Here is a 13,281-nt window from a genome sequence, read left to right as displayed (position 1 = left end):
CTTTATATTTCATATTTTGTAAAACTTCAACGAATTTCTGATAAACAAACTCAACAATTTCAAAGGGAGCAGTGGCAGCACTGTAGAAAATAAAACTTTTTAATCTCCAGCTCGCGAGGCTGTCTACCGGAAATTATAGAGATATGATGCTTTTAAATATTTTAGCTCGAATTCTTTCGAAATTTGTATGTGTGCGTTAAAAAAACGCACCTTTAAGCGTAATATAAAATCTGAAGGTTTTCAGATTTTTTTAAAAAAACTTTTGCGCATTTAAGCGCTTTCAGACATCTAATCATATACACCCAAACTCATATAGTTGTTATTGTAAGTGTTGAGATAATCAATGTTCATTTATGAAAAATGTGTAACGATCCAAGGCACATATTGTGGGGAATCAGCTGTTCTGTTACGGTAAACTCATCTATCAAATATCTAAATACGAGCAAATACTAAATCACAGTTCTGCATGTATTATTAAGCATTTTTATTGCTAATCCATCATTTAGAGCGCATTATTGTGTACTATCAATGGAGCAAGATCATCTTTCAACCACCACGCCTCATTGTGATTGAAGATAATATCCCTGTGGTTGCTATAACGGAGTTATAGGAGTATCTGAAGCTGCTGCTGTTCATCTCTCACATTAATACAGTTTGTGAATTTGAATGCAGATAGTATGATTAAGCTTGAATATAATGGCCGAAAATTACATAATTTAATATGAAAGAAATAAGCTTCTACTACGTTATTTAAATTCTCACTAATACATTAACAAAAATGCCAATAACAGTAGAAAATTGCATTAAGGAATACTATTCAAACCTGTTCAGTTATTTTTCATCATCAGATATCATGAACTGATTTCAAGAAGCATGCATTATTGTTCTTATATCCTTATATATTATATATTATTGTCTCATATATTATTGTTCTTATATATTTAGAATTTTGTTTTTGCAGTTTTACTTAAATTTTTGCTTTACGTTCAATGTCAAATTATCGACCTGCTGTGTTTAGTATATGATTAATTAATGTTATTTTATGATATATTCTTTTAGCTTTTATACTACATGCAGTTTTAGAGAGGATTATGCCTTTTATAAGATTCGTGTAATCTTTATTGTACAAACTGCGCAGAGTAGAATGAAATTTTTGTATCCTTTAAACCTCATCCAACAGAAGCTAATTTTTTGTGTCTTGCCTTACTTTGACCTCAAGCCTTATTTTCTAATTTGGTCTAGAATCAAGATTTTAAATAAGAAAGAAATGAAAATTAATTTCTTGTGCTTTTATGTTACGAAATGACCATGGCAAATGTTGAAAGAAGAATAGAGAAATAATATGAATTCAATAAAGAATGAAAAAAAAGCACGTCTTTAATTAAAGACAAGAATTACAGACCGATCCGAAATAATAAAATTAAACAAAACTTCGTGAAGTTTTGGCTTTGAATGAGACTCGAACCTTATAGAACTAATCAATTTTATTTATTTCGAGTTTCAGCGAGGCTGTGCAAATTCTTACTTTCTACTGAGATAGATATCTAAGAGACTCTAAATTTCAACTTAAATTGGAATCTAACAGAACTAACAAATTTATGAGTATCAGTCGAAGCTACAGTCTCCCTTTTATCTGAGACAAGAATCTAACAGACTTGAACTGAACAGATTTTCATTTTGGATGGCACTTGATCCCACTAAATTCGGTCGATATTTCAAATGCTTGTTCCCGATGAAAAATAGATTTCAACACACTGTGCTGGGAAAACCTTGTAACTTGTAAAACCTCGGTGTCAACAGATTGGAGACTTGCACTGCTTTCGCTTTCTACAAGGCTTTATAAGATCAAGTCATCTTAAGAAGCATACAATTAGATCAGAACTCTAAAACGACAGCTAGTGAATTCTCACTGTGTCTTATAAATACCGTAGAAACAGGGAAAGGGTGTATTTATTAATCCCTTTTATTAATCCAAATAAAGTTTAACAAATGGCACCAACTCGTGCTTACTCGTGAATACTTGTGACTTAAATCAAAGATAACGGATAAACAAACATTAATGAAGTATAGCCTAACGGCTTCACAATATAATTAGCGCGCAAGCTGGCTCTCATCGGAGCCTACGTAAACAAGCCTAATGGCAACGATAATTCAACGCCGCAAAATTCTAATCGAGAGAATCAAAGTTAGGAAAGTAGCCTTCAAGCAGACAGAATACGCCCTCATTTCACTCTCCATAATCTTCCATTAAATAATTACTTCATTCTGCCTAATTTGAATATCGCGCGCTCTGGAAATTTACATTCTGGCAGGGAAATAAAACGAGGATTTATAGGAAAGCAACTTAAAACAACTAGTTAGAAAATTAAAAAAAAAAAAAAAAAAAAAAAAAGACCTTATATGTTATTACTATCGCATTAATGCAGGTAGTCATTTTTTCGGTTATCTGTCTGAATGATGGTGGACAGATTTTGTTTCATTTTGTATTTTCTCACAACCCACGAATGTTTTTAAAGAACAAAGGCCCCTCTGTTAAAGGAGAAAATTATCTTTAACTACACTGAAGTCGGAGTAAATCCTGGTTGTGCGCGATATCGGCGGTATCCCTTTATTTCATAAAACTTTATTCTTATCACGGGAGTCACTATAAATATCTAAAATCCAACTGATACTCAAGTACACAGTGTATTACTTACAGAAGTGTGCCCTAATTTGAAGCTGGTGACCAGTCACTTCGAATATTTTTTCGAGTTTTAATCCATCGCCAGTAGTTTCAAAAGCTTCCATGAGGCACTTAGTTTAAATTTCAAATCTTTCTTGGAAGAATTTATAATTTGCGAGATTTATGTAAGATAAATAAGTGGAAAGGTATTTTGAAGACAGAAAAAAGTGGCTCTAAGTCTAGCAAAATGAACTGTACTCTTTATAATTAAATGTTGACTAAATCTAAGCAGAAAAAATATAATATAGTTTTGGGTTAAGGTTAGTGAACGATTTTGCCTTTGTGTTTGTTTTACGAAGGCAACTGAATAAAAGTTAGGAAAAGAAATTTTATTCGTGCCCTTATATTCAATGCATCATTTTTCAAGATATCATTTCGATGACTGTTTACTCAGCTTGATTAATAAAGCCTTTTTAGGGAGTTATTAAATTTAAGTGGAAGCTTTAGGTGCCTGTTGATAGGACAAATAAGACAAAGGAATATCGGGGCTTCTTATATTAATTGAATATTATTTATATATTTTTTATACAGCTCCTTATTTTTCTCATATTTATTTGTATTCTTCTTCTTCTAGGAAAAGAAAAGAAGCTCATCTCTTTGAAGAAAGGAAATGGGAAAATGGGAATTATGTGTAATGCAAATTTCACTTGCGTTGATAAAAAGACTGTCATAACCTCTTAAGCCTATTACAAACAATGCCTTCGAACTATACAAGAATGTTTTCTTGTATTTTTTGTTTTCTTTGCAAAAAAATAAACATAATAAATTAAAATTGATCATTTGTGTACATCTGGTTTCATTTAAACAGCTGCTGTAAAATTTAAACTAAATCGCTAACGCAATTTTAGAGGCTAGGAAAAGTAATTCGGAAAACTGAATATAGTAAAAATGCAAATTCCAGTCTTTTTTAAACCTTATTTCATTTTTATTTTAACAACAGATGAATATAAATAGCTCACTGTGAAAGGTGTGCCGAAAGTAAATAACATGCTAATGTGTACTTAAGCTAAATAACACACTTTATATAAAAAATAATGCAATAAAAAACAAAGGCATATTTTTAAGGATACCAAATACGAAACAATGCAAGAGAAAAGAGGATTATTGACTTCATACTTCTCATTAAAGTGAAAATGACCAAAAGAATAACGTATTCAGAAACCGGCGTGCTTGGCATATGTACTTGCATTTAGTTCTTTAGAATTTTTTTCGTTTTCTATTTACCGAATATTTTTCTGTTTCATACATAACAAAAATAATAATTCGTTCTTCTACATTACAATAATAGTAAGACATTGTTATATATTCATTATATTGTTTTCCGGATATGCTCGTGCAATCGAAAAATTTAAGTAAATTCCTAAACGCTAATTTTTAGCCTTTTAAGAAAAAAAAGTTTCTTTTAAATAATTGTCTAACAAAAATCTAATTACAGCGTGCAATATATCATTGTATAATCTATTTTTTTATTCAATACATTAAATTTTAGATGCATTATCAAATAAACTGAATTAGTGAATCAGTCGTTTCCATTTTTTTTTTCATTTCCAAGTCTCCACTTTACAGTAATTCAGTTCTTATACGTAATTAGATATTTTGTGAAGAAAAGAATTACTGTGTATTATATACAGAAATGCTACCTTATGAATTTTTTATCCACTTTGAGAATATGCCATATCCAAGAATTTGCCTTCTAGCTTAATTTACTAAAAAATGAAAGAAGATACTTATCTACATCCACTATGATTACTAACGAACGTAAATAAGTATCCGCTCAGTGATGAATGTGGCCCATTGCCATTATTAGAGGATTATGGTGGGGAAAAAAGTCCTTGATTTAACATTTGTGTTACAAAAAAGTTTTTGAAAGTGTTTAAAATAAAATAAAAAATGAACAATAAAAAATAAAAGCGGGAATTATATTTGTTAAAAGTGCCAATAAATTTCAAAGCAAACGAATATCTCAAATGATTTTTGAGAAATTAATCTGATGCAAACTTTTCAGAATTTTTAAATGATGACATACGTTAGTGACTCCAGTGATACTGATGGTGCTCCTGACCACAACAACTGAAAGAAGAAGTTGATGGTTATTTATGCGACATTTGCCAAATTCCTTTTATATAAATTAGTCTTTTTTTTTTTTTTTTTTTTTTTTTTTTTTGAAGTATTTTTAAACTATTGATTTTTAACTTGCATTTCTCCAAATGTTGTTTAATGGCAAATTAGTTAAATGATTTAAAAGCAATAACTTTGCCTAAATTAAAAATTATCAGTTTTACCTTTCGTTATTGAATCTGACAAAAATTATTGTCATAAATCAGGAGCATTAAAATGAACTATTTTGAATGAAAACGAGTAATCTCTGAACTAGGAAAAAACATCACATTATTTAAAAAGCAATATTATTCAGATGATATTGCAATAAATGGAAAAGTTTTTTTTTCCGGCCCGGGGGGGTAGGATAAGGAAGCTTGAATACCTTTCAGATGACATTCCTGGATTTTAAAGTTGTTAACTCATTTGATTCCCAGAGAAATAATTACACTCACGTTCTTTTCCGTGTACTGAGAATTTTAGTTTCTTGAAAAAATTATTTTGATAAAGATTACAAATTTTGGGATTCATTTAGTTCTGTGGCTGTATTTTGTAAGACTTAACTTACAATATATCAGTCAAGAAGATAATTTCAAAATTGCTTATTATTAATGGTAATATTTCAGAGTCAATAGGGTTTTTTTTTTTTTTTTTTTTTTTTTTTTGAAGCAGGAGAAACTCTCCCTTTTAAAGGGAGAGTGGGGATTAGGGTACACAGTCGTCAAATTCTTGTGGTTAAGAATCATCATCCACCACTTTTTATTAGTTCGGGAACCAGTCTAAAGACATTAGGATATTTTGAAGCAGCAAAGTAAAAAATGAGCAATACCCTCGCCGGGACTCGAATCTGTATCTCTCGAATACGCGCCGAGTGTGTTGACCGTTACACCAGGAAGGCATGCTGAAAGGAGGGAGAGAATACCTTATAATATAACTAGTTAAATAATTAAGGAAAATTTTTGTGTTTTGTTAATAATTCAATGAAACACGGATCGTAGATTTATTTTATATTTTAAAATTTTTGTAAAATGAATTAAGATTTTGAATTTGTCTTCGTTACATTTAAGAAAAGAATTTTAATTTATTCTGCAACAATTTAAATCCTTAAAAACTGTATAATCAAAAATAAAAAAATAAATGAAACGTAAATGAGCTAATCTAGAAATTAGAATGGTATAAATTGTATTTGGACAAGTATAAATGTTCGCAAAAGATTTTCTTAATTTAAAAATTAATAACTAACTAAATACGATGCGATAAGCTGTGTGTCAAAGAGCGTGAGATTTAAAAATTTAAAAAGATTTAAAAAGGCATTATGCACCTTGTCCTCTTGTCTGGAAAACCTGTTACTATTATAATCAATGAAAATTACAAATCCACGAGAGTGACGTCAGTAATCTCATTGTCAAAAGAGGCAACGACATTTTTAATAAAGGGGTAGTGTAAGAGCTGAATAAGGCTATTGTGTGAAAACTGGACATCGTGCGCCAATTATATAACTTAGGGCTAGTAACTAGGAGTCTCTTTCGGTATAGGCTGATGAAATGGCGTTTGAAAAAACAGCAGTAGAAGATTATTATAGTGCCATTTTTCTGTAGCTTATTTTAATGCTGTTAGGGGTACGTCCTTCAGTAAAAGGTACGTTGCCATAAGAAAAGACTGTAGAGGTATAACACAAATATTAAACTTAGGCAAATAAATTAAAAGTAATTTGATGATTAAAAACTCGTAAATTAAAAGTGATCCGAATTAAATAATCTAGGTTGACTAGTTATCTAGAAAGCGGCGCAAAACAATTTTTTGAACCCTTTGATTGTCGTGTCACCCGTATTCGGATGATGGCAAAAATTCTGATTAGGCCGCGTCATCCGTATTCGGCTGACAGTCCTTTGGGTTCTTACGAGGTAAAGCAGATGATTGAAAAAATGACTGTTGATTGCTGAAAGAAAGAAACAAAAATGATTGTTGCCAACAGCTAAATTAATTCCATTCACTGAACTGAAATATGCTTTCTTCAGTATAAATTTTTCTTTCTCCCTAAACAACCAGTTCTTGTAAAATATGATCAGTAGTATCCACATCACATTTATTATTATTGCACTTATCAGTATTCGAATCAGAATTTGAAAATGTAATTTTGTTTATAAGTATCTTTCTGAAAAATCTCGACTGTTACTCAACACTATTATTCGAATTTTTGTATAAAGCCACACGATAGGTTTCTTTTCACTGCTATATGATTCACTTTCACTTACTCTTTCATTTTTCTTTTAGACATCGCAAAAAGTCGAAGCAACAATTTTAAGACAAACAAATCGCAACCATTTGTCACTACAGAAAAAAATATTTGGAAAGGAAGAAATAATTTTCGAATCTCACTCCCTTTCTTAGATACTTCATTCTTGAGGAAAAATTTTAAACTGAATGCATGTCCCAAAATGTTTCGTTCTAAACGTTCTAAACCAGTGGCGGCTCGTGGTTAAAATTAGTGTGGGTGCTGTTCAAAAAAAATTTAACCTTTGTTTTAAAATTGTCCAAAAGAAAACAAACATTTATAAAAATAAAATTTATTTTGACACTTCATGAAATCTTACAAGAAAAAAAACCAAAATTGTTACAGTTCAGTGTTTGTCTATTCATTTAAAAATGAAATCCATTCTTCTTGTTTTAATTTGAGCGAAAAGATCAATAATTTTCTTCTTGATCTCTGGATGACAACTGAGGAAATTTTTCTTTATTGAAAGCCATGCAAGCGCATTTAGTCTTTCCGAATTCCTAGAGCTTCTTAGAAAAGTTTTCATTCTTTTCAATGTCGAAAAGCAGCGTTCTGCCTCTGATGTAGTCATGAGAACTCTCAAGAGAATTTTTATCAGCTTCGTAATTTCACTAAGAACATCATCTAGATTATTTTCGAAGATAAATTTCATTAGCTCAATTAATTTGCAGTATTCATGGATATCAGACCTACAACAGAATACTTTTAGCTCAGTTTCAAGCTTTTTTTTTTTTTTTTTTTTTTTTGTCAATTATTGGATATGCTTCAGTGGTCAGTACTATTTCTTCTGTAGAATGTTCATTCCTAAAACTAGCGAAACATTTCTTGTTTAACAATTTAGCAGCTGTTAAGTGTTTAGTGGAAGAATATCTGTGCATTATATCAATACATAGTTATAAAGTCACGTATTTCCTTAGCTTCTGCCATCAGTGTCTTTCAGAAATTCTCACAGTACTTTGAAATTCTTAATTCTAAAATAGCAGTTTTGAAATTTGTTATATATATTCGTTAACTTTAAACACATTAATTTCTCTGGATTGCATTTAGTTGTATATTATTTCAACATGAGGCATCTGATAAGAAAGCTCTAACCAAAACTTGAAGTTAACACCATTTAGATATTTTAAAATTCCTGTTGCTTTTGCAATAGGAACAATTGTTTCATTTATTGTTGTTTTGCATTTGATGTTGATTGAATTTCAGTAAGGCAATTTTTAAAGGTTGCAAATTTTCATGAACTCTGTTTATGATCCGTATGATGAAGTTCCTCCTTGTGGAGAAATACCACACGCGTGGAGTAAAAGAAATTACGTTTCCAACAACATACCAGAATTTCGGCACTGCAAGAGCGACAGTGCTATTCTCTCTGCCTGATTCGCGTACTGCTTTCTGTGTACGCATGCGTAGAACAGCCAAACACTACTTCGCTGGAACTGTGAAGCGCGGAATTCCAAAGACTTTCGTACGTTTCTCACAAAGTGGGGGATGGCTACTGACATTAAGCTTAAGGATTATGTATTCTAAAAGTATAAAGAAAGAATTAAAGACTAAAGGGCATACTGTATTAAATATTAAAAATAATAATAACGGGAAATAGGAGGTGCTGCAGTTCCACAGTGCTTATTACGAGCCGCCACTGTTCTAAACTTACACGATCGGAAACAATTGACAGCGCTCGTAGAGTATTTTCTTACACACTCATGTAGCAGTGAACGCGTTAAATGAAGAAAATAACATTTATAATGCAATTATGAGAAAAGTAGGGCAGAAACGTAATCAAAAGGGAAACTTCTGAATTATTAAATAAATATGAAAAGACTTAGTTCATTTACAATCATATTTGTAACGTTAGAAAAGATCCGCGACAGAATCTTGTGACAGAAGAATTTAAACTGTGCTTGAGCAACAGAAGGAAATTGTCAGAGGAAAAGGATTTGCAAAAATTAAAAAGGATTTACATACATGTGTTTAAACAAAAATGTCAGGAATATTCAATGTAGATTTCAAACGCTTTGATTAAAAGTAGTAATCAAAAAAAAAAAAAAAAAAAAAAAAAAAAAAACGGCGATTTTTATCTTTCAACCAAATATAGAGAAGGTTAGAATAGGCAAAGCGTATTAATTAACCAGAGTATCGAGCACAAACTAGAATATCCACGTCTGATAGTGATGGAATATAATTTGTTAATGAAAGAATATGGGAAAATTTGTCGTCTGAGTACATAACATTTACTCTGATGTGTTCAGTTAGTTTTATATTTCGGGAGATATGCCAGTAAAAGTTGTGGGGGTAATTTGATATACTAATGACATTTTAACAGTAGAAAACAGGTAAGTGCTATTATTAAAATCAAAACTGTAAAGTCAGCCCGTAATATTTTTTGAAACAATAAGACTTTAACTATTTCAGCATGAAATATTCTTTAAATTTCATATGAAGCTTGGCGGCGGAAAGCTGTCTACTTAGCAACCAAATTATTTTCATTTCTGCAAAATCTGTACGATTTCTTTGCTGCGTAAACATCAAGATGGGAAATTTTGAAAGAAACGCTAGCATCAAAGAACAAAGTTCTCAAACAATTAAGCGACATTCGTTGATCAGTAACAGCTAATTAAATGGAGACTGATCTTTAATAGTAGCATTTTGGAGCGTAATTTTTACAAATTTGGAAGTATAAATTTGTCCGGATGCGATGAGCATGATTTATTCCGCAAACGAAAGAGAAACAATACAGTCAAAAGTCGTTAATTCGGACACTCATAATCCGGAACACCCATAATCTATAATCCGGACCTCAAAGCTAAAAACTTTCTGCGCATGCGCCGCGTTGACACATGCGCATAGGCGTTTACGCATTCGCGTAAGACCATTTACCACTGCGCATATGCGTGTGCGCAAGCACAGAATACGTTTTCGCGTGCGCGTTTTATGTCTAACGGACAGTATAATCTAAAATTATCTAATTATCTATTTCAGTTAATGTTGATGATTGCGTTGTTCCTTAATCTTCGAATTGGATCCGGCTTATTATTTTTTCCAGACTGTAAGAGCAATTTTATAAAAGTAAACTTGAACTTTCGATTATGTCAAATAGAATTTCCGATGCTGGAACTTCCAAAGGATCTACAAAACGAAAGTATGTTTCGATGTCCAACAAACAAAAAGTGGAATTGTTGCAAAAAATGGATAAAGACATGAAGAATGTGACAGAGAGGTTAGTGAAAACGAAAAAATTTCGATTGACAAGTTAGTCGGTATTCTCGGCACAGATTACGAGATTACGGGACTTGAACAGCGGAACTTCGTAACTGAACAAGAAATTATGTCTGTTTATAGAATTAAAGAGAAAGTATTATCACATAAAACGAAGCAACTTAAACAACTTACATTGAAAGAAATGTTTAATAAAGTAAACAAATAAATATTAAGCTTTTTTTTGTAAATTTTGATACCCTTTGGATCATAATTGTTCTTTATTTCATAAATTACGGTTTCATATTTTTAATTTTAGAATTTCTGCATGCCATCTTACGAGATTTAAACTGATGATCTATAATCCGGAAAAATCGATAATCCGGAATCGCCGAAGTCCCGACGAGTCCGGATTAACGACTTTTGACTGTACGACGAAAATATGTCGGAAAAGTTGAATGTGATTCCAATAATGAATTCTGCATAAATAAATATTATGCTATTATTGAAAAACTTTTAACAAAAGAAAAAATGTGCCTGTGATAACATTTACTCAAAATTTGGGTTTTTACTCAAAACTGCAAGCTGATTCCTCTTCTGTGCTTCTTGGAATTATTACATATATTCAATTTTGTTATTTTTTCTTTAAAAGTGATTGAATTAGGTTGTTCTAATCGTGCAGTTAAGGTTTTTATGCCTTAGGTTAATCTGCGTATAGTAGTTGTTTTATTATCAGCAATTTAAAAGTTCAAATGGCTAAGCCTAATGAAGCCGCCATTTGTTTACATTTGAAACTTAGTAAAATAGTAAACTATGTCAGCAGCTGCATCAACTTCAGTCTTTTTGCCCAGTGGGACCAAATTTCAATTTTGTGCACCCAAAATCTTGTCTTCCCGCGGGCCGAATTGCTTATTTTTGCGTTGAACTATAATTTTAACTGCAAATTTTTTTTAATGGTTTTAACTGTATTTAGTGTTTAAGGTTTTTCTGTATGTTACAGTTTTTAATGAAGTTTGAGTTTTTATGTATTTTTACCTTGCCACGAAGTGAGAACTGAACTGATTGAATTAGAAATATGTCTCTAGTAAAATTGGAAGAAATAAGTTTAAATGAGGTGCAGCAAAAAGTGTTTATAATTTAATAGGGCTTACAAGTCATGTGGTGTCCACATCAAATTATATTTTTTTTTGGGGGGGGGGGCAGAGCAAATTAAATGATTTGAGCATTTTGTCCATAGAGAGTGACTTATTTAATAACTTAAATAAGTGGGATATTATTAACCAATTTGCCTAAGAAAAAGCTGAAAAATAAATATACGAGTTTCTTTCGTTTTTGTTCATGCAATTTTATTAATTTATTATTATTATTATTTATTTCAAATTTTAATTAATGGTAATAAATTGACATTTTCTAGCTTTGAAATTTTGGCAAGGCTTTTCTAGTCAACCCGCTCTCACTATCCTTATCGTGCATATTTTATGAAGATGGACGCATTATTCTTAAAACCCAAGAGCGCCAAATGCCTTATGACGACCCTAGGTACTTAAATTCGTGTTCTGATTTATTTATCTTATTTATAATTAAGTTACTTCCTTTTGAATGAGAACAATTTAATGTATTAACATTAAAACTTTCAAAACTTTAGGAACGACAGATATTAAATTTATCCCTTATGTACGGAAAACATTTTATTCCGAAAATATACCGTTAATATGTAATAATTTTAATATTTACAAGAATATCTCATAGATGGCACCACTATTAGCATTAATAGTTCCAAGCTTGCTATTCTGCTGAATTTGCGCAATTTTGTCTTAATTAATGAAAGTTTGTCCATTAAAATTTTCTTCATTTACACAGACTTCTGTCAAAGCGAGCAAACATATGAATAATATCAAAGATGTAATCTCTAAAAAGCATTCTAAGTGATGCATAAGTGAATCTTGCTATTATACAAGAAAACTTCTCTGAACTACCACGATATTAAGGAAAAGATTTCCGAAATTGGAAGCTCGTATTACTTACTAGTTATTAAGAGTTTCTTTTTAACATTTTTAGATTTTATAACATATATTTAAAAAATTTTATAGTATTTATACTACACTGTTGATGGTTATTGAAATAAAAACTAAAAAATCAACATTGATTTCATAACTGCAAATCTGTATTAATTCCTTTAAATAATTTAACAGACAAGAAGAAGTTTAGAGTTTTCCAGTTTATATGAAAAATATGTTGAAAAGTTTAATAACTGTGAAAATGAATCATTTCTTTTTTTCTTTTCTTTCTTTTTTATGCGAAAACGATTTTTATGTGTTAAGTAGTAACCCTTAAAAAAATTCTGCTCGATATGTCAAATAGCCAAGTATTAAGTTATAAAACTGAGTCTGTTGTATATTCTCCTCTTTTTCCTTATTACATGTAGTAATTAATGCTGTTAAGTTTCTTTTTAAATTAAAATTTCTTCAGCAGTTTTCTAATTAAATAAAAAAGCATTTTAATATCCTAAATGTCTTAATATTGAATTAGAATCCATGAACTAAGAAATGACTCATCATTAAGCAGAATTCATGTGGAAAGAAACTCTATTTATCCGAAGTTATGCATTAGCTTTGACGGCTGTAGAGATTTCGGAACTGAATTCAAATATTGAAAACATATTGAAATTTTCAGGCACAATTTAATTTTACCATTTGCTACTGTCGTGAATTTATTTCTCTAAGAAAAAAAAGAAACAATGCATATTCACCCTATTTTCCTAGCGTATAATTTATTTTACAATTAATAATACAAATGTTTTAAGTAGAATTCTTGAAATTGCTTGTTAAAATAAGTAATTATGGCTCAATTAAAGGAAAAATAAAACCATAAAATGTAGCAAAAACAAATAATATTGAAATTATATTTTGTCATTTTTTGAAATCGATCTAAATAGTTTTCAGTGCCAGACATCAATACTTGAAAATTGAAAATCATCTTTCAGATATAAATTTCA

General features: G+C 30.5%; 1 protein-coding gene across 3 annotated transcripts in view; it reads left to right on the top strand.

Annotated features, from left to right (window-relative positions):
• The window catches only part of LOC118199267 (WD repeat-containing protein on Y chromosome-like), a 77,280-nt gene extending 73,782 nt beyond the window's left edge, over positions 1-3,498 (top strand). For all 3 annotated transcript variants that reach the window (XM_085817045.1, XM_085817044.1, XM_085817046.1), the window contains one exon: positions 3,297-3,498. In XM_085817045.1, the coding sequence (XP_085673171.1) occupies positions 3,297-3,403 (107 nt within the window). In that variant the 3' untranslated portion in view covers positions 3,404-3,498. The remainder of the gene's footprint in view (positions 1-3,296) is intronic.
• Positions 3,499-13,281: the final 9,783 nt, after the last annotated feature.

Source organism: Stegodyphus dumicola, chromosome 5 (genome assembly GCF_044657685.1).
Source record: "Stegodyphus dumicola isolate Sdum_Otavi_A_Nest chromosome 5, ASM4465768v1".
NCBI lineage: Eukaryota > Metazoa > Arthropoda > Arachnida > Araneae > Eresidae > Stegodyphus > Stegodyphus dumicola.
Note: the sequence above shows the minus strand (reverse complement) of the source record. Positions and strands in the feature narration are given on the sequence as shown.